We start from the raw sequence: 20,268 nt of genomic DNA, 5'->3' as shown, positions 1-20,268 counted from the left end.
TTATAGTGGAATAAATATTTATTAATCCCATTCTGGGTAGTTCAAGCTTTTATTTTAAAGGGGCAAAATATCCAAAAAAAATATATGGTACCAATACAAGAGAAAGATCTGAGAGTCTTGAGCTAGAGTTTAGTTTCCTTTCTAAGAAGCAACCACGCTCTATACATTTATATGCTTCCTTCCCATATATATATATACATATATATATACACACACACACACACACACACACACACACACACACACACATACTGACTTTCAAACATTACACAAGTTCAGATAAATTAAGAGTTATAAAATAAACCTTCAGGATTTAGTCATTCTGAGCGTATCAAAACACTTCTACACAACTTTTTTTTGAATGCAAAAGATAAAGATCCAAGGAGTTATACTTTCTAAAGAAGCACTTTAAATGAATTTTGATATTTACTAACTTAAGTACTCAAGGACTTGGTTTGAAGAGTCCAACAGACTGAAAGTCTGCTTTTCAAGAGTACTATGATCTTCTATCAATGGAGAGATTTTGGCATTTCTAAATTCTAAGAGTTCACCATCTTTGCTTGATGTCAGTAATTCATTATCGACTACGCCAATAGTTGCATCTTCTACCAGAATATTCGCTTGGTATGCTCCAACTGGAATTTCAGGAAATCCAATGTAGTCATGATCTGCCACTACTGAACCTTGCAAGAGATAAAGACTATCTGAAAAAAGAAATATGTAAGTTTACCTTTTAGAATAATTAAACATCATTTTAAAATTAAACAATGTTAAATGGGGACAAAATTCCAAGCAATAAAAATTAACTCTAAGATTAACTGCTGGTGAATTCTCCTATCTACTAATACACATGTCAAAGGATGAATAAAATGATACATACATTTGACAGCTCATATACACAGAATTCAGGAAAGACCTCTAAGATTTTAAAAGAGCCAAGTTTTCCTGTTGCCTTGATCTGTCTTTGGCAGGTATACATGAGTGGTTAGAAAGGGCCAAAGATCATGGTAAAGATTAAAAGCAAAGTTATAAAAACTCTATTTTTGATGTTCATGATACACTTATTAATAGGCTTCTGCAAGGTACTCCTGAGTAAATTAATGGAATCTTGAAAGATATTTAATAAATAAAATCCTTACATTTATAACTTTAATCTTCACAGAATCCATATAAGGACAATAATGTCCAGTTGTTTAAAATTAGGACAATAATATCAAGTTGTTTATAATATGAAATTATAAACATTTTAGTTTATAATAAAATGAAATTAATAGTATCAGGCTTATATGAGTTATTAGAATCAGGCTTATGTGATACAGGTAAGTGGGCAGGTTTATGTGTAAGTAGGCAGTTTACAATGCTTAGCTTATTTAAGTGTAATTTAATACCAAAATGCTCATGAACTTCTAAAGTGTAGTTAAATTCATACCGAAATACTGACAAGGAATTTCCCTTGTCAGCATTTTATTCTACGTTCAGCAAAATTATCATTGCTATCAGAAAAAAAAAAAAATGCTTAATATGAATGTTAACCTGATGGTAAAACAAGTACCATCTTCATGAAAAAAGGTTTATGTACATAAAAGGATTTTTCCCTACCTGATATTTTAATTCATTATAACAAAGAACTCTTCCACCACAGATGATTAACTTCATGGACCCCAGCCTTCTTTTTCTGCATTTTTTTCCCAAAGCATTAATGATTATCTCTAAGATTTTAATAGCTTAAAGAGCCCTCAAATTTTAAGTTCAAGAAATAGCAAAAGGAAGACTAATTGCCCATTAGATTAGAGATCGAAGAAAGTTTCTCAGAGCAGATAAATTTCCTAATAAACCCTAGAACATGATCTTATTCTACCCATTCTCCTACTAATATGTGAAAAGCTCACTGGGCCTGTTCTAATCCCATAAATTTACACACTTAAGAACTTTGGTTTAAAAACTTAAAAAAATCAAAGCCATGATGCTCTCCCATAAGTGGACTTGGGTTTGCATGGGCATGTAGTTTTGACCATTTTGTTCTTCATTAGGCAAAGTATATTTGGTATTTTAATTTTGAGAGGTTTTCCAAGTTTTCTCCCACCAATTCTTATTCATGCAAAAGTAGTAATTAGATTGAAAAGATGGCAAGATACAGGTATTTATGATGAAAACAAAAGTATAGATAATTGAAGGTGGTAAGAAAATGATTTTTGTATGTTAGCACGGGATGAACTGCTGGACAAGTGAACAATTCTGAAGGATAAAAACCAAATTGTGCAACTCATGAGAAGTGCTATTGTCTAAGAACAGCAAGAAAGAGCAAAAACATGATCAATGCACTTGAAACACTCAGAATGTGTTGCTAAAGGTTCAACATCAAAGTTCACTCTTAGGCTCTTAATACTGGAGAAGGCTAGACACTTATAAGAGAACTTCCAAAGGTTAGGTATGATAAATGTATCACTGGTGAAATTTTTCAAATAAGCCATGGGAATTCCACAGTTTCAAGGCCTGCACAGTGCTCAAAGTATTGGTGATTGCAGATACCATAAATTTAAGGTATTTCCAAAGATCCTTGCAAAAATTCTTTGATGCAGTTTTCTCAGTTTTTTTTTTTTTTTTTTGAAAAATATGTCCAGTAAACATGGTATCAACAGGGAAAATGCACATAGCATAGACATGAAGCTCTTAGAAGTTGCCACATTGATGTCCTGGAAATACATTCAGATCTTGAGCTAACCTGTTAGTTATACTGGACTTCAAAACCAATGCACTTTACCAACCGCACTTGTTTCTAAGAGGAGAGCTTCTATGTGTCATATGTGTACATGACTTTATATAATACACAAATTTTTTCTTTTAAATAGTGATAAATTTTAAAGTACCTATTGTAAAAAAAAAACTACTGTAATAAAACTGTAGAGAACAAGAACTCTATACTTGGCAAATTCTACACAAATCACTTTATATGCAATGGAAAATTACTCTGGAGATTTCAAGCTATGTTTGTGTAGAAAAAAAAAACAAACAAAAAAACCAAAACCAATTCTCATTTATCCAGAAGGTCAAATATGTTTCAACTCCAATATGGTCTAGATCTACTGGAGCCAACAGAAATGCTCTCTAACTTCAAAACAAACTACCAGGTATTATCAGAAGAGACTTTTGAGGTCCTACACATATTATTAAATAATAACTAGATAGAGCAGGTTATATCAAATATATTTTTAAAATTTTCACATATTTCTTGCCTACTTTACCGTGGTTACTAGAAAATTTAAAATTACATTACTATATAACTTTTGCATTTTATATATATCAATTTGACAGTTCTGGTGTAAAATAATCCTGAATTAGGGATGTAAAAAAGAACAAGTTTTGTCCACAAGATACAAAGTAACCATATCATATTAAAACATTTTTCTATTCAGCTGTATTAAAGGATAAACTTTTCTTTTTTCATTCTATTAATTTAATTATCATTATGACATCTGTTTGATGAAAGCATTATTTCAGCTTTGGCCAGACTGAGTAAGCAAGCCTTTAGTTTTTTCCAAGTGGAGGTAAGGTGTTATCACAGCAGTTTAGACATACTTTTCCTTATGTAGTTTTAAGGAGTTAAAAAAAAAAGGAATTAAGAAACAAATTTTTAAGTTTCTCTAAGGAGAAAAGTAAGTTGAAATTAAAGTCTCAGAAAAGTCTGAGTGATTTGGATTAATTTATTTCGTTAAACATAAAGAAAAGTACATGGTTTTAGAATACTAAATTTCCTTATTCTGAAGAGGTGATCAGACTAATTCTATATACAGCCAGATAATTCTAAAACTTTTAGAATGTGTTGATACAATAGATTATCCATCCTTTCTTATGATAAAATCATGACAGATTACTGTAATTTGGTATTACATAATTGCCACATTTATAAAAATAACCAATACTAACAACAGAGAACTGAATGACTCTCAGTTTAGAGATTATACAACTAAGAGCTCAAAGGGAAGTTCTTTGGATAAATTATATTAATAAAACAGTAAATATAATGGGCTTACTAAAGATCTAAAGTTTGTTTTGTTTCATGAATGGAAACCATAAAAGTGGGAGGGAGAATAATGGGTCCCTAAAGATGTCCATGTTCTAAAACTCCCTGGACCTGTAAGTACAGTACCTTACATGACAAAGGAGAATTTGAGAAGTGATGGAATTAAGGTCGCTAACCAGCTGACCTTAAAACAGGGAGATAATTCTGCATTATCCAGGTGGGCCTAAGGACAAGGGTCCTTAACCATGGAAGAGGAGGGAAGAGAGAAGGTTGCAGTGACTGTGACGTGAGGAGAACTCTATCTGTCATTGCTAGCTTTGAAGACAGAGGTAGGAGAACACAAGCCAAGCAGTGTGGGTAGCCCCTAGAAGTTGGAAAAGGCAAGGAAACAGGTTCTCTTTTAGAGCCTACAGAAAGGAACAAAGCCCTGCCAATGCCTAATTTTAGCCCAGTAAGACCTATCTATGTTGGAATTCTAAGCTAAAGAACTGTAAGGTGTTTTAAATCATTAAATTTATAGTAATATGTTATAGCAGCAGTAGGAAACTTATAAAATAATGAAAACCATTTCATAAACTTTGAAGAGCAATCAGCAGACAGAAATCTATCACAACTCCTACCCAAAATGAAACAATAAAACTACTCAAAATCTATGTTGGATAGAAGAGTCAGTAACATTGTTCTTTTCAGAAGGGAACATTAGGATTATAAAGAGATACTAAGGTATGTCATAAAACTAACTAAAATAATTAGTCTTGAAAAACAAGTACCTGGCATTGAACCAGACAAAATGACATAGGCCTGCTTAAAATAGCCATGAGAAATATTGTTGACCTAGTACTGAATGTGCTCCCTCTACATTATGTTCTAGATAAGAATGGATAAGAAGTTGGAAACAGAGCTTAACTGCTTTGGACAGTGAGTCTTTAAAATAGCTATGCGATCTCACACCTGGTAAGAGTAGCAATGACAAGTACAGACAGAAAATTCAGAGTTCTTTTGGATATACCTCTTCTAAATTTATGTCAAAGAATAGGATTTAAGACATTCAAAGATATTTAGTTTGCATGACATTCAGTTCAAGGACACTTTAAAATCAGCTTCTGAGGTAAAGATTTTCAAGAGAATATGTAATACTGAAGAAAAAGATGGCAGAGATCACATTTATTTTGAATTTCTATAAAGAAAAGAAACACAAAATAAGGAACAAATAGTAATCAAGAACCAGATTCCAGGATGGTTGGATCACATTTCCTTTGGTTAATAAGAAAACACAATTTTACCCATCTAACTCAGATCTCTTACATGTACACTAGTACTAATATTAAAATTTTCCTTATATTACTGGAAGAAATATCTGCAGAGAATTCAAGCATGAGGGAAAAATTAGACTGCCTTTGTTTAGAAACTGTTCTACTCAATTGAATTCTGGAATATGCAGGAGTAGCAAAATGTGTGGCCTCCTTTCTGAGAAAGTCTTTGGCAAGAGCAAATTGCAAAACGTTGAAGCAGATGTAGCAACATTTTAAATGTAAATTTTGTATTAACTAAGGAAGGCTAACATATTAGAAAGGACTGAGTCCTGAATGCTGAGATTAGGGAAACAATCTTGCTAGAGAAGAAAGGACAATATGTACCTGTATAATTTTTTTTCTACTTAACTTACATAAGAAAGAAATCATAAAGGGCAAGTAGTACAAAGAATGAAAGTACCATCTTTCAACAAGGACAGTGAAGAGACTGTGAGCTTTCAGAATTAGAACAGTTCAGGGTAAGTTTACTAACTGAGCAATCAGGCTGTTACAAGCAGAAGGAAAGATACTAAGAGGTTTTTTTTTGTTTGTTTTTTTGATACTAAGAGTTTTTAAACTTGACAGTTTTGATCCAGATCAGAAGGAAAGTTGAGCTATTTACCCAACAGCCCTTAAGGGCTTCTTTACCCTAAAGAAATAAGGTTAAGTATAAATACTCTGTATAATATAAATAAGTATAAATATTATCTCCAAATAATACTGATGCTTTATTTTTCTTTACAGGAAAAGCCAAATTAAAACTGGCTGAGGTACCAATTCACTACCTCTGTTATCCACCTCATATAAACTCTAGGGAATGGTTACAATAGGACAGAACAAACCAGTCTCAAGTAAGTGGGATTTAATCTGAAAGCCATAGCAAAAAGTCATTTCTCTCTTAATCTCTCAAAGAAAAGGGGTTAAAGAAATCAGGATATCCTTCTGACTGTTCAAAACAACATCTGGGGGCAAGCATAACTATGTTCAAGCTTTCACCTCTCCTTATAGCATTCTGATTACACCCCACTGTGCACCTTTCCTTGTCATAACCTGACTATGGCATAACATAAAAAAAAACACTTTTTTAAAAGTTCTCTAGTATATTTATCTCACAACAGAATTCTGCATAGTATGTTTGGTTTTGGCATCATTTACCTTAGTGGATATTTCTTTTTTTTTTAATTTTTTTTTTATTATTTATTTATGATAGTCACAGAGAGAGAGAGAGAGAGGCAGAGACACAGGCAGAAGGAGAAGCAGGCTCCATGCACCGGGAGCCCGACGTGGGATTCGATCCCGGGTCTCCAGGATCGCGCCCTGGGCCAAAGGCAGGTGCCGAACTGCTGCGCCACCCAGGGATCCCCCCTTAGTGGATATTTCTTATGCTAAGCCGAGGCACAAAGTGACAAAATGTTGTGAAAGCAAAAATAAAGAAGACCTAATTCTTCCTTCTGTGAAATGGGTCCAATAACTCCTACATGAACTATGAGGTAAATGTATGAAAAGTACACTAGAAATCAGAACCGTATCTCTTAGAAGCCTGACAGTTTCAAGATTCTCATTCTAACAGAACGGAATACCTGGGATCTAAAATTATACCACATTTTATAAAAATGAGAAAGTAAAAGAAAACCTAACTGAGAAAAGAGGTTTTGGTTGGGTGGAGGGTGGATTCTTACATTACTTTTAACTTCCCTCCTCATTCACAAAAAGTAAAATGTAAAGAAGTAACAGATATTTACCTTGCTCACTGGACTCTCTTACATAAGGCTTAAGGTGGGACATTTTGATAGGTCTTTTAAGTCTCGTCCCAGTGTTGTCTCTTAGAACAGCACATCCACTTTCTGTAATATAGTCTATGACACAAGGACCAACCCATTCTGACTGGAAACGACCATCCTTCCACCAATTTTTTCTTTGTCTTAAAACTTCATGACCCACTTTTAAATGAAATGGATTTAGTTGCTTTGGTTTCTTTTTAACAATGATTTTGCTTTTATTTAGTTCATCAAGATTGTTGTTCTCCATCTATAAGAGCAAAATAAAAAAGAGAGAACAAAGGGAGGAAAGTTATAGTTTCTCGAAAGTAAATGCAAATAACAAAATGGTTACTTACTAAGATATTATTACAATGTAGACATGAATCTCTATTTAATTCTGAAAAATATTTCAAAACCAGTACCATTACCCCAACTTTGCAAAGAAATTAAACTGAGATAGGTTAAGTAATTTGCCCAAATCAAACGACCAGAAAGCAACAAGACCAGGAATGTGAATTCAGTTCAACCTAATTCCAAAGAACAAGGTATTCCCATTACCGTCTCTCAGAACTTTATAGTTAGTAAGCATACTATGTAATCAAAACAAGCAGAATTTAATAGAAACAAACTTGGCTTATATAACATATGTATGTGTGCATCCATGTGTATGTGTGTGCATGGTGAAATTTTTAAAATTACTTCGTGGATTTTTAGGTTATAGAGTTTTCTATTAAATAGAATCACCTGTCCTGCTGAAGTTGTCTTATTCTCCATTATTTTATCAGCTTCTTTAATTGCACCTAGAATTTTGGCAAACATACTTGTATCATTACCATCTGCTTCATGGAGAATATCTGAAGTCTCAGTCATGTATGGATTTCGATTAAACATTTGAAAATACGGTATATTTTTAGTAGGCTCCTATTTTAAGGAAAATGAACAACAATTTGTAATTATTTATGTAGCCAAGAAACAGTCATAACTTAAAAGTACAGAATAATAAAAAGACACATACCAAGTGAGTTACATTGAAGGCAAATGAAATAGCTGATAGGTGATCATCCCAGTTGTTTGGGTGGTCAGCACAGTGTTTAGATAGAAATGCCTTTATTGTGCTCGGTGTACTTTCAGTTGGATTAATGGTTTGGGAGGTATGAGAAATTACAATTTGCTTTGTGCCAAACAATCCATACAGTTCAACATTGATCTGAAAAGTATATAAAACAAAGTGGACTTTAAAATTTGTATTTTACAAATTCCCTGACCAAAAGGTTTCAAAAGAACTTGAATCTTGCCTTTTTCATTAACCATAGCCATTCTATATATAAAAATACACATGCTGTATTTAAAACAGCAACTACCATTTACTGAGTGCTTATTATCCACTGGTCAATACAATAGATGCTTTACATTACTGTTGTTATACCTTACAACAATCATGAGTTACCATTAACCCCATTTTAAAGATAAAAGTTTTGGGAGGCTAGGAGCCTTGCCAAACATACATATACAGCAAGCAAACGGAAGAACAGAATTTAGCACTAACTCTGAGTTCATATAACATTTTAATTCAGCAGACAATTTCTCAAACACATAGTAGGTCACATAACCCAGTTAACAGTTATGAGACTGGCAAATAACTAAACTTGTATACTCAGTTTCCTCATGCGTAAAATGAGGATAATTCTGCCCAGGATTCTTTTGAGAATTATGAGTAGATATCTGTGAAGCACCTACAACAGTTCTTGGCAAGTGTTAGGCACTTTATAACTTGTAATGTTACTATTATTATCGTAGTTATATTTATTATCTGCAGGACCTAAGAAAAGTCAAAATGAGTTTAGAAAACTTCTAACTATAAGCCTATAAAACATAAAAAACTTATGTTTCCTATCTTATGCCTCAGACCATCTTTTCTTATTATTTTTAACTGGGTAAACTTTTGGTTAATAAACTAGGTCTTTTAAAAGATTGTATTCTTGTTGCCTAATTGTAAGAAGACAAATCATATCAGAGTAACTAAAAAGGTAAAGCTAATAACCACCAAAACCAAAACCACATTTCCCAACCTACCTTGCAGGTAGGAGTAGCTATGTGATACTGTTTTGGTCAAAAGGAAATGTGGAAGTTGTTGGGCTTTTAAAAGTTGTTGGGTAGACTCAGTTCATACAAGGTTTTTTTGTGTCTGTTGTCCTCTCCATTTTTTGTCTGAAATATAGATTTTGTGGCGTAGGCTCTGGCACCCATCTTGTGAACATAAGACTAAGAGTCGTATCTCAAAGATGGTGGAACAGAAGACTGGAAGATTGGATTCCCAAAGACATTCAACCTTGGACAGTTTAGCCTTCTTGTAACTTTTGGAGTATATATATTGGGCAGAAGACAGCAGTTCTCTTCCTTGCAACTAATAAAGTTCCTAGCTGATATATGTACTAATTTTGGCGACCTCCTTTTAATTTTTTTAAAGATTTATTTGAAAGAGAGAGAGAGAAAGAGAGAGCATGAGTTGGGGGGAGGGGGGAGTAGAAGAAAAGGGAGAGAAAATCCCAAGCATACTCTGCACTGAGCGCAGAGCCCGATGGGGAGCTCAATCCCATGACCATGAGATCATGATGTGAGCCAAAACCAAAAGTAGGATGCTTAACCAGCTGTACCCCTACCTTTCAGTCTTTTCATTCAAAAGTAATATAAAAGATATACTTTAAAAACACACACACACACACAACAACAACCAAATCCTAGAGGGACGCCTAGCTGGCTCAGTGGATAAAGCATGTTACTCTTAATCTTGGGGTTTTAAGTTCAAGCCCGATGCTGGGTGTAGAGATTACTTAAAAATCTTTTTAAAAAGAGACAGAAATCTCAGAGAATTGGTGTTATTTGGGTCAGCCTCAATCTGAGGTCATAATCAATGCTTTTAAATGACTGACCTCTGGAAGAGGGTCTAACAACTTCTTTGCTTCAAGAGGTTGCCTAGGAATGATCCAGTGAATTCATTTGTGGGATGCTAGCCTGATATCATAACCCTAGAGCCTTTTTGCTCCCATCAAACCATTCTATTAGTGGTTACAATTCTGTTTTTCTAAAGACCTTTATTTAAAATCAAAGGAGGAGATTTTCCTTTGGAAATGTTTGTTTTCTTTCCTTCAGAGCTTTACTAAAAGTTCCTGCATTGTATTGAAACATTTATATTTTCATCCAACTGTGTGTGTAATACACACACTGAATTCATCCACATTGCCACATTGTAATCTTATTTCAACACTTTAGCAGTGTTTGGTATGTGTTTGCTAATAAAAGAAGACATTTCATTTTGTCACCATTATATTCACTGTGTATTTAAGCCATTTACATACATCAGAGTAAAAAGAACAAATTTTCTCAATCATCTGTGATTTTTAGCTTTTTGCTATTAAACTTCACAAAAGAGGCTTATAAACATTGTTATCTTTGGTAAAATTTCCAAAGTCCTGGATTATTATGTGACTTTAAACATAACTGAAAAAATGGGTGACTTATAATAGTCCATATTGTCATGATTATTATCTCTAAGCACTACATGCACTTAGCATGAGGCTTTTTATTAGTTGTGGTGGAAGCAAATCAGTTTCTTGATATTTTGGATTTTGGTGAACAATTTCCTATCAGATTTAATTAATTCATGTTTGTTTTCATCTCATTAATGTGTCTATAAAAGAACTAGTAACAGAAGTTAAGTAGAAGTACCAGCTCTATGATTTTCTTGTGGTTGATGGATGATTGTGTTATTAGTAGTAGCTTGTTTTCACTGTAGGAAACTTAAGCCATCTGGCTATTCCATGAGGAGTAGTTTGATGAAAACTAGGTGATATTTATAAACACAACTACTGCTGAAAACTAAGAATGAGCAAGGGAACTGTAGATAGACCTCTTATGTGTTGTGGATTCTTTCTCTTTTCATACCCTCATACGTCATGTGTGACATTCAATCACCCGCCTTGTTGATTCAGGATGCTATTAATCATCTGTATACATCATTAGCAAAACTTTTCTTTCTTACTAGATAAAAAAGAAACATAAGCAAAGTTCCAACATTTTTATCCCATAAACTGGATTGTTTCACGCACCTCATTTTGACCACTGTGTCAGTCAAGGCAGGCAAAGTTATGTGGTAGTTACAAAACACATTCAAGTCTCAGCTTTAATGCAGTAATTTTACTGCTTGCTCCTACGAACTTGGCTATGGGTCAGTATGTCTCTTCAAGGCAACAATTCTTGACTACATGCCTCAGCAATCCTAGATGAGAAAATTTCACCCCCTATAATGTAATATCTGGAATGTTCAGTCAATTCCCCAGAGAAAAATAAAAGACTGGGAGACTGAAGAAAGGAGCATATGGTTTTCACTACCTCAGCCTGAAAGTGGCATCCATCCATCCATTCAATTTCTTTGGCTAGATCTAGTTACTTGGGCTTGCCAACCTCCAAGAAGACAAGACAGCCTTCTACATTTGAAAGGCTAGGAGAACTAGTTATTGCTGAGCATTAGTAGTTTATATTACAAAAGCAACAGATGATTGTGTATATTTTAATCACGAAAAACTGTTAAGAGCAGGCAGCCTGGGTGGCTCAGAGGTTTGGCACCGCCTCTGGCCCGGGGCCTGATCCTGGAGGCCCGGGATCGAGTTCCGTGTCGGGCTCCCTGCTTTAAGCCTGCTTCTCCCTCTGCCTGTGTCTCTGCCTCTCTCTCTGTGTCTCTCATGAATAAATAAATAAAATCTTAAAAACAGTGTACATGTTATTTTTTTTAATATTTTACTTATTTATTCATGAGAGACACACAGAGAGAGGCAGAGGTATAGGCAGAGAACCAGGCTCCCTGCAGGGAGCATGATGTGGGACTTGATCCCAGGATCACGACCTGAGATGAAGGCAGATGCTCAACCACTGAGCCACCCAGGTGCCCCTGTTAATTCCTTTTCTTTGTAAATATAATTTTTTTGGGTAAATATCATTTTTAATGGCCACAAAATAATCTCATCATGTGGCCAGACACAATTTTTTAAACACTCTCTTTTTTGGGATTTTAGGTTGTTTCCTGTCTCTCGCTAATATAAATGGCACTGTGGTAATCATGTCATAAAAGAGCTTTTTTTTCTGTACTTTGGATAATTGCCTTGGAATAAATTCTTAGAAATAGGATTGCTAACCAAAGACACACAAACACAAACACACATATATATGGCTTTTAATGGACCTTTGGAAAACTATTTTATGAGAGAGTTAGTTTCAAGTTGCAATGCTGCCAGGAAGGTAAGGCTGTCTCATTCTACCTGTAGTCTACTTGGTATTATTACCATTTTTGTTGATTAGACAAGTTAAAATGGTCTTACTTTGCATTATTCATTCCTATTTAATTTGAACACTTTTCCATGTTTGTTATTTTTTAAAAAGATTTATTTACTTATTTGAGAGAGAGGGCACATGAGCATGGGGGGAAGGGGGCGACAAAGAGGGAGGGAGAGGGACAACAAGACTCTGCACTGAGCAGAGAGCCAACACAGGGCTCAAACCCAAGACCCTGAGATCATGACCTGAGTGAAATCAAGAGCTGAACACTTAACTGACTGAGCCACCCAGGGTATAGGAACTTGGATTTGGGGATTTTCCACTGTTTCCTGATAAACGTGGCTTACAGTACCTAAACTAAACAAACAAGGTGGTTTATGCTGAATACCTTTTTTTCCTTTAGGAATCTAAGATTTTGGTACAAGCCAGGCAGAGGGTGCCTATGTGACAGCTCCCAATAAAAATTCTACACACAGAGTCTCTAATGAGCTTCCCTGGTAGATAACGTTTTACATGTTTGCTACAACTCCTTGTTGACAGAATTAAACATGTCTCGTTGTCTCTGATTTTTTTCTTATACTAGTATTCTGTTTAATCATGAAAATTTTAAAATATACGTTAAGTGTTATTGTCACTATTCCTTTTTTAGGATTTTCATATATATTCAAGTTAACTTGAAAGAATATTCTTTCATATATATATATATATATATATATATATATATATATATATTCTTGACTGCATAACTTCCAAGTCAACTCTGGAAAAAGTCAAAGGCAAGGAAAAAAGCTCCCTCTTTATTAATGCTGATTAGAAATTACTTATGTAAATTAATTTTGAATTGGGAAAAATGAATCCCTTTCAATACTGAATATTCTCATTTATAAATATGATGTATTTCTCCATTTAGTCAATTCTCCTTCTGTATGTCAATCATAGAATGTTTCTAAAGATTTTATTTTTAAGTCATCTCTACACCCAACATGAGTTTGAACCTATGACCCCGAAATCAAGAGTCACATACTCTCCTCACTGAGCCAGCCCCGGGTCCCCAATTACAGAATTTTCAAGCTAGAAAACAAGGATTATTTGGTCCAACTTCCTCATTTTAGTTTTAGGAAACCTGAAGATAGATTTATAATTACTTAGTTGCACAATTAATACAAAATCCTGGTCTCTTAATTTCCAGTCCAGCTACCTTTGTGCTCTACAATATTAAACCTCTACATCTGTAGCAATTTATATAAACTTACTAAGTTTACTCTATAATGTATTACTCTATAATGCACAGGTGTGCTAGGTACTGAAAGTAAGTAAAATATGCTCTTAGACCTAATTAATTTATCTATCTTACCTCATGAATGAACTCTTCTCTTTGGTCCATTATTATTTTCTGAGGAGGGCCATATAAGAAAAATATATTGATAATAGCTTTAGAAATTTCTGATGCTGAAACATCACAGAGAGGCAAAATCACAACCCATTTTGTGAACAAATCTGTCATGATTATAGTATAAACATGACTTCTGTTGCTTGCATGAAATGGGCCCATCAGATCAACAGTAACTATACTCCACGGATTCTCCACCTTGAGAAGGTGCTGTTTAGGTGCTAGAATAACTGTATTTTTTGCCACTTGGCAATGCTGGCAAGCATATACCTATAAAACAGGCACACAATAAGAAAAAAAAGATATAGAGATGTTAATATATTTAACATAATAAAAAAGCAGTCTTATAAATCTGAATTTTAAAATGGTTAATAGGTACTTTGTTTTGAAGGAGAAGCTTTTAGACTATTCTCAGAATAGAATAAAACCTTCTATTCAGAATAATAAGCAAATATTACTTGCTATTATAATCCAGTGACTACCTTCAGAGGTCTTATTCACATGGAACATTAATTCTAGTTTACATTCAAAAAGAAAAAAAAATTCCAGTTTACATTCAATAAACATTATGTGAATAAATCTCAAAACAAATTTGTTATATCAAATTCATTATATTTTTAAGTCAGTGTCTGAATTTATAATCATTTCTATAAGTGAAAGATTTTTTTTCTTTTAAAGTTATCATTCTAATAAATTCATTCACCGATCTGTTAGAACAGTATTTATTAAAACATAATCTTATTCAAAAAACACTTACAGATGCCAGAAATTCCTCAAGGTCCCAGGAAAACAGAACAAAAACAAAGCCCATGTTGTCAAAGAGCTTTTAATGTGAGTGGGATGAGAACTGAGTAACATACGGGATGGTGCCAATGCTCAATATATTTCTAGAATTCCACTTTTGAAACCACTTTCAAATCAACTTGTGAGCAAAATTTTATAAACTATATTTGCATTACAGTTACTCTTAATCAAAAGTTTTATCTTCCAATTTATGTACATACTAGCTTTCATCATAAATAATCTTATTATTTCTAAAAGTCATACCCATTCTCAAATGATAAAGATCTGACAAAGGTTTCACTGAATAAAGGAATGTGTGACAAGTTCTAAAGGCAAATACAAAAAAAATACTGAGGTCTTAGAATACATGCACAGGCTACAAACTGGTAACTCTCAAATGTTATTTAATTAAATGTTGTTTTAATTCTTTATACCTGAAATAAGTCTTTTTGATGTACTTTTATAATTATTAAAAGGATCTCCCATACATACCAAGGAATTCCTACCATTTGTCATACAGAGTACACTACATAGAGTAGGGATCAGATGACTTATCAGTAAGAATACCAGAATTCCTAGATGAATATCCTATAAGAAGCCGAAGGTTGTAATAGGTTGTAAAGTTTCAAAACTAAGACTAATTTCATTATTTTTAAAACTTGATTTTGCCTTCTTTAATTTTGGGTCTCTGCCATATTTGACATTTTCTACATTAAGATGAAATGTGCACAAAAAAAAAAAAAAAATGAGAGCACCCACTGGACCTGACTTAGGAACAGATTCTCCCTCAAGAAAAGATTATATGACTGCCATCAAAGAGGTATTTAGTCAAAGGAATTTCAGTCCTATTAGAATTCTGCCCATACAAAAGAGTTCAATGATGAAAATCTGGTTCTAAATAATCTATTTAAATATGCTATTTTTCAAATGTTTAAATAATGTTTTAGTTCAAATTATACTTCAGTAATTTTAATAGAGAATTTTGAAAAGTTTTTTTTTTTTTTTTTTTTTTTTTTTTTATGAGAGGGAGGGAGGAGGGACAAAGAGGAAGAGAGAAAATCTTAAGCAGGCTCCACCCCACAGTTCATAGCCCAAAGTTAGACTCAGTATCACAACCCTGAAATCATGACCTAAGGTGCAATTAAGACTCAGATGCTTAATAGACTAAGTGACCCAGGCACCCCAAAGGAGAATTTTGATGGGAAATAAAACTCCTTTTAAACGTTTCTGTACAAACACTACTAGTACAAAAAGTATTTAACAAGAAATAATATTCAGAGTAAATCTGGAGCAATAATGAATTTTGGATATCTACCACAAAGATAGTATTTAAAATATTCTTAAAACATAAGCCATACCCACTGTTTGACATCATTGGTCACTGAAGTCCAATAATAACTAGATTCCACTAGAGTAAGGGTCCTGGATATGCCATGATGGGCTCCAGTGTCATTTTCATGGCACTCTCTTAGGACTTTCTTTTTTTCTTCTTCTGAAACAATTACCAAACGATTTTGTTTTCTGTCTTTTCCAACATAAAACAGCTTTTTTTCTGGAATAAATAATAACAAAAGATATGATTACAATTTTTAGAGATCACTACAGCTTTAAGATAATCTAATCAGAGCCTTATCTTCAAATCATTGCATTCTTTAAATTTTTTTTTGCCTCTAAGACAATATTTATTTGGAATGCACACACAGTCTGAAAGGTCCTCAGCTGTTATGCTTACTTGATATGTAGAAGGATCACTAGTTGCTATAATTCTGTAGCTATCTATACCAGTGGAGCTAGCTTGTTCATCAAAAAACATGTGATAACTACAGGAGTATAATATCTTTCTATGGGAGTATTCAAACTGGAAAAATACTTGTAGGCACCTCCTAAAAATGGCATGAATTAGCAGATAAATTATGTATAGATAAGCAACTTCTGGAATAGAATTTTCTAAAATAGCATTTCACCATAAGTACATTTTTGTAAGCAACTGCCACTGTTAACTTTTTCTAGATTTGAACAGGAGGTGGGGTTTGTAAAGCAGGAAAGTGAGAGAACCTTAATCCTTTCAGACAGTTCTCTGTTTTCCTTTGGAAGGCACCTGAGAAGAATTCACAGCTAGAAAACAAGAGGTAGGGTAAAGAATCACTCTCTCTCTCCAGTGTGGATGAGACTGCTACTCAAACTCCAAAATACAGCATTAAGTTACTAATATGTTTAATTAAGCATATGCTGAGTGAAAAATATTCCTTACTTGAATTAGAAGGTAAGCAACTTAAGGGCAGAAACCTTCTCTACTTTATTCATCAGTGTATTATTCCTAAGACCTAAAATGTGATTGATATTCAGTAGGAACTTAGTAGACATTTGTTGCATAAATGTTTAAATAAATGAATGAATGAACCACAACTTTACTAAGAGGTAATAGGTATACTTATGAAATGTAAGAGTTATAGGAGGAGATATATACACAGAGAGATGTGAGGACGTATTTATTTATTATTTTAAAGTCTTCTTGACTTGTTTTTTCGGAAGCCTAACTTTGTACCTGGAGGCAAAACTCCCATTAATTAATAGCACCAACATTCACTTAGTCATCTGGTGACTTATCTTCTGCCTTATTTCACTGCAAACTTCTCTTCCCTTTGAAGGAAGAGAAGAGAGAAAAATTACCATAATCTTTCAACATAAATTGTCTACTGCCTTTCAAATATTTAATCCATTCAGGGAGATTAGGTATCCAAAAAGGAACGTGACCCTGAAAATATGTGATGACAGGAGGGACCACAGAAGTAAATATAGTAAAAACTTAATGTCAACATCTTCATATTAGCAACAAATAAGTTCTTCATTGAAAGTGACATAAGTGCTAGAAAATGTCGTTAAAGGAGGAACCACCTGAGGACAAAAGCAGGAGAGGTTAATTTAGGTGAGTGTTTTGTTATTTTTTTTTCATGGTATGATATTTTTTCTGTCTATGATTTAAAATGCTCTTTTTCATGCTTATTGGCATTCAGTTAGCTTCAGTGTAATTTTTAGTTTGCTTTTGACTTAGTGGAATCATCAATTACATTGCTAATTGTTATTAAGCAACAGCCAGTTACTGCAGAAGTTCTCAGGATTCCACAAAGAACACACATGGAAAAGCATCCATATCAACTCTATATTTAAGACTTGAGGCATAAATGTTACCTTTCTTTTTTTCTTTTTTTAAGAAAGAGAAAGAAAATGGAGTGGAGGTGGGGGGGGGGTGTACAAAAAAAGGGGCAGAGAGAGAGAGGGAGAGAGAATCTTAAGCAGGCTCCATGTCCAGCACAGAGCTCAACAAGAGGCTCCATCTCAAGACCCTGAGATTGCGACCTGAGCCAAAATCAAGAGTCAGATGCTTAACCAACTGAGCCATTCAGGCACCCCAGTGTTACCTTTGAAGATAAATTTTTTTGCTGCTCGTCTTATGCCACTTCTTTCACTTGGTAGTGTAGTTGGATGATATTCACCAGTTCGTTTATAATACGCAATCTGTTTAAGATGAAGGTCACCATTTTTTCCACTACGGACCATCATGTACCTAGGCAATAGATATTTAAAGATAAAATTTAAATGATAAGCTCATTCAGTTGCTATTTTAGTTCAGGCTTCTGTCATATTTCTGCTTACATATGAATTGAACATTCCCGGAATATTATCTGTGATGGAGATAAATATAGTACAGAAAAGGAACTGTGTGATGTATATGAACTAATATATTCAAAGGCTATTTTTGAGATAGATACATCATGACACATTATCTTGCTCTTTCCATGTGAAAAGAAATGTTGAAAATTTTCCACATACTGGGAAAAAAGAAAATAAACAATTACGCTTCAAAAAGTTTTGCTTCAAGTCTCTCATTATCATCAAATGAAATATTACTTATACAGATGGTTCTGTTATGTGACATTTAAATACATGATATGTTATAAAGGGGAGATATAGGTTTTTTTCCTTCGAAAAATATTCATGGTCATTGTGAAATGCAAAAAAAAAAAAATAGTCCATTCATATAATTTATGAGAAAGATCTATTTTGGAAATGCTTCATTGATAAATGACAGAGAAGATACTTAGCTATGCTAGATCTCATATATTCTTCTCAACTACATATAAGCTTATTCTTGAACAGAAATAATTTTCGGTCCTGTACACACTTTCTCTGTTATGAAGAAAACTCTGGCTACACTGACAAAAGCAAAACAAAATAAAATTCGTCTGTTTTAGACCACAAATTATAAGGGAAACCATTAAATTAAAAAGAAAAAAGCCCTTTTCATATTTTCAGCTGAAAGGAACTATTCTGTGCAGATTATTCTGCTTGTCACTACCTCTACCCATCCAGAAAATTTTGGGCCTTTCCTTTCTTTCTCTGCTCTTGTGCTCTCAGAGACTGATCCTTATGAACTACATTTAGTTTTCTGATTCGGCTTGTCCAGTGGGAGGTACCAACAGGCAAATCAGAATGCAGAAGAGTTCAGGGTATTTATTTCCCAGGTCTTTCCTTAGTTTAGGCTACAACCCTCTGCAACTATAGCTTCTGTTGAGTAGCCCATCTTTCAGGTCTCTAAACTTCATCGGAAGTCTATCACATCATTTCTTCTGTTTGCTAATTCAAGGGCACTATTCCACCACTATTCCCTGCTGTTACTAATCTCCAGGTGCCATGTTGATTTCTTTGACTCTGTTCTTATGTCTTTAAATAGGAGCTTCATTAAATTTTCTTCAAATTTTTAGGAGAGTGTATCTTCTATTTCCTACTAGGATTCTGATACAAATGCTTAACATTTTTAATTTCTAAAAACAATATGAATGTTTACTGACCACTAGGAGATGTACGGATGAGGCTATAAAAGAGTATTACTACAGAGAGAATATTAGAACAAAAAAGAATAGTCTGTGCCTAGGAACATACGGCTTAAACAAATAGCCTGTTCTCTTCCCCTATGACACGGCACTTTCCACATTCAATAACTATCTTTCTGATCTTTACACTGAGCCAGTGAGAATATCAGCACATTTATGTTTCTTAATCTCGGGTTGACAATAAAGTGTAAGCTATTTTATGGAATATGTAAGGGTTTCTTAAACAGGACACAAAAACACTATTCTTAAAAGAAAAAAATTGTAACAAATTCTACTTCATCAAAACTAAAACCTATTTAAGAGATATCTTTAAGGAAAGGAAAAGGTAATTCAAAGACTAGAAGATATCTTTAATATATATATCTAACAAAGGACTCATATTCAGCATATATAAACTACAAAAAGAAAAGGATAAAACCTCCCTTTAAAATGGGGGGAGAAATCTTACATGGCACTTCAAAAAAGAAAATATCCAAATGGTTAGTAAGTGAAAATGTGCTCAACATCATTACTCCAAAAAGCAAATTAAAAACCCACGATTTTATAACTACACACATTACAAAGGGTAAAATTAAAAACACAGACAACATCAGTTGTAAGGACAGGTAACAAATCAAACTCCTATAGATGGTGGGAGTTTAAAAGGCTACAGCTCCCCTAGCAAACTGACAGTTTCTTCTAACTGAACACTTGGCTACCCTAATGACTTAATTCTTTCAAGTTTATACCCCAGTGAAATGAAGACATGACTATCAGAAGATGTGCACAAGAACATTCACAGACTTTTCATAGTCATAATAAC

The 20,268-nt window shown here is 33.8% G+C and overlaps 1 protein-coding gene across 4 annotated transcripts in view; it reads right to left on the bottom strand.

The window, feature by feature from the left end:
* The window catches only part of GIN1 (gypsy retrotransposon integrase 1), a 28,458-nt gene continuing 8,190 nt past the window's right edge, over positions 1-20,268 (bottom strand). For 2 of the 4 annotated variants that reach the window (XM_025992837.2, XM_072736665.1), the window contains 7 exons: positions 17,994-18,139; positions 15,933-16,126; positions 13,756-14,061; positions 8,089-8,280; positions 7,818-7,994; positions 7,056-7,341; positions 1-704 (listed from right to left, as the gene is read on the bottom strand). In XM_025992837.2, the coding sequence (XP_025848622.1) occupies positions 430-704; positions 7,056-7,341; positions 7,818-7,994; positions 8,089-8,280; positions 13,756-14,061; positions 15,933-16,126; positions 17,994-18,135 (1,572 nt within the window). In that variant the 5' untranslated portion in view covers positions 18,136-18,139 and the 3' untranslated portion in view covers positions 1-429. The remainder of the gene's footprint in view (positions 705-7,055; positions 7,342-7,817; positions 7,995-8,088; positions 8,281-13,755; positions 14,062-15,932; positions 16,127-17,993; positions 18,140-20,268) is intronic. The other 2 variants (XM_025992840.2, XM_025992839.2) reach the window with 2 other exon arrangements.

Source organism: Vulpes vulpes, chromosome 14, assembly GCF_048418805.1.
Source record: "Vulpes vulpes isolate BD-2025 chromosome 14, VulVul3, whole genome shotgun sequence".
Lineage (NCBI taxonomy): Eukaryota > Metazoa > Chordata > Mammalia > Carnivora > Canidae > Vulpes > Vulpes vulpes.
The sequence above is the reverse complement of the archived record's forward strand: the minus strand, read 5'-3'. Positions and strand labels throughout refer to the sequence as shown.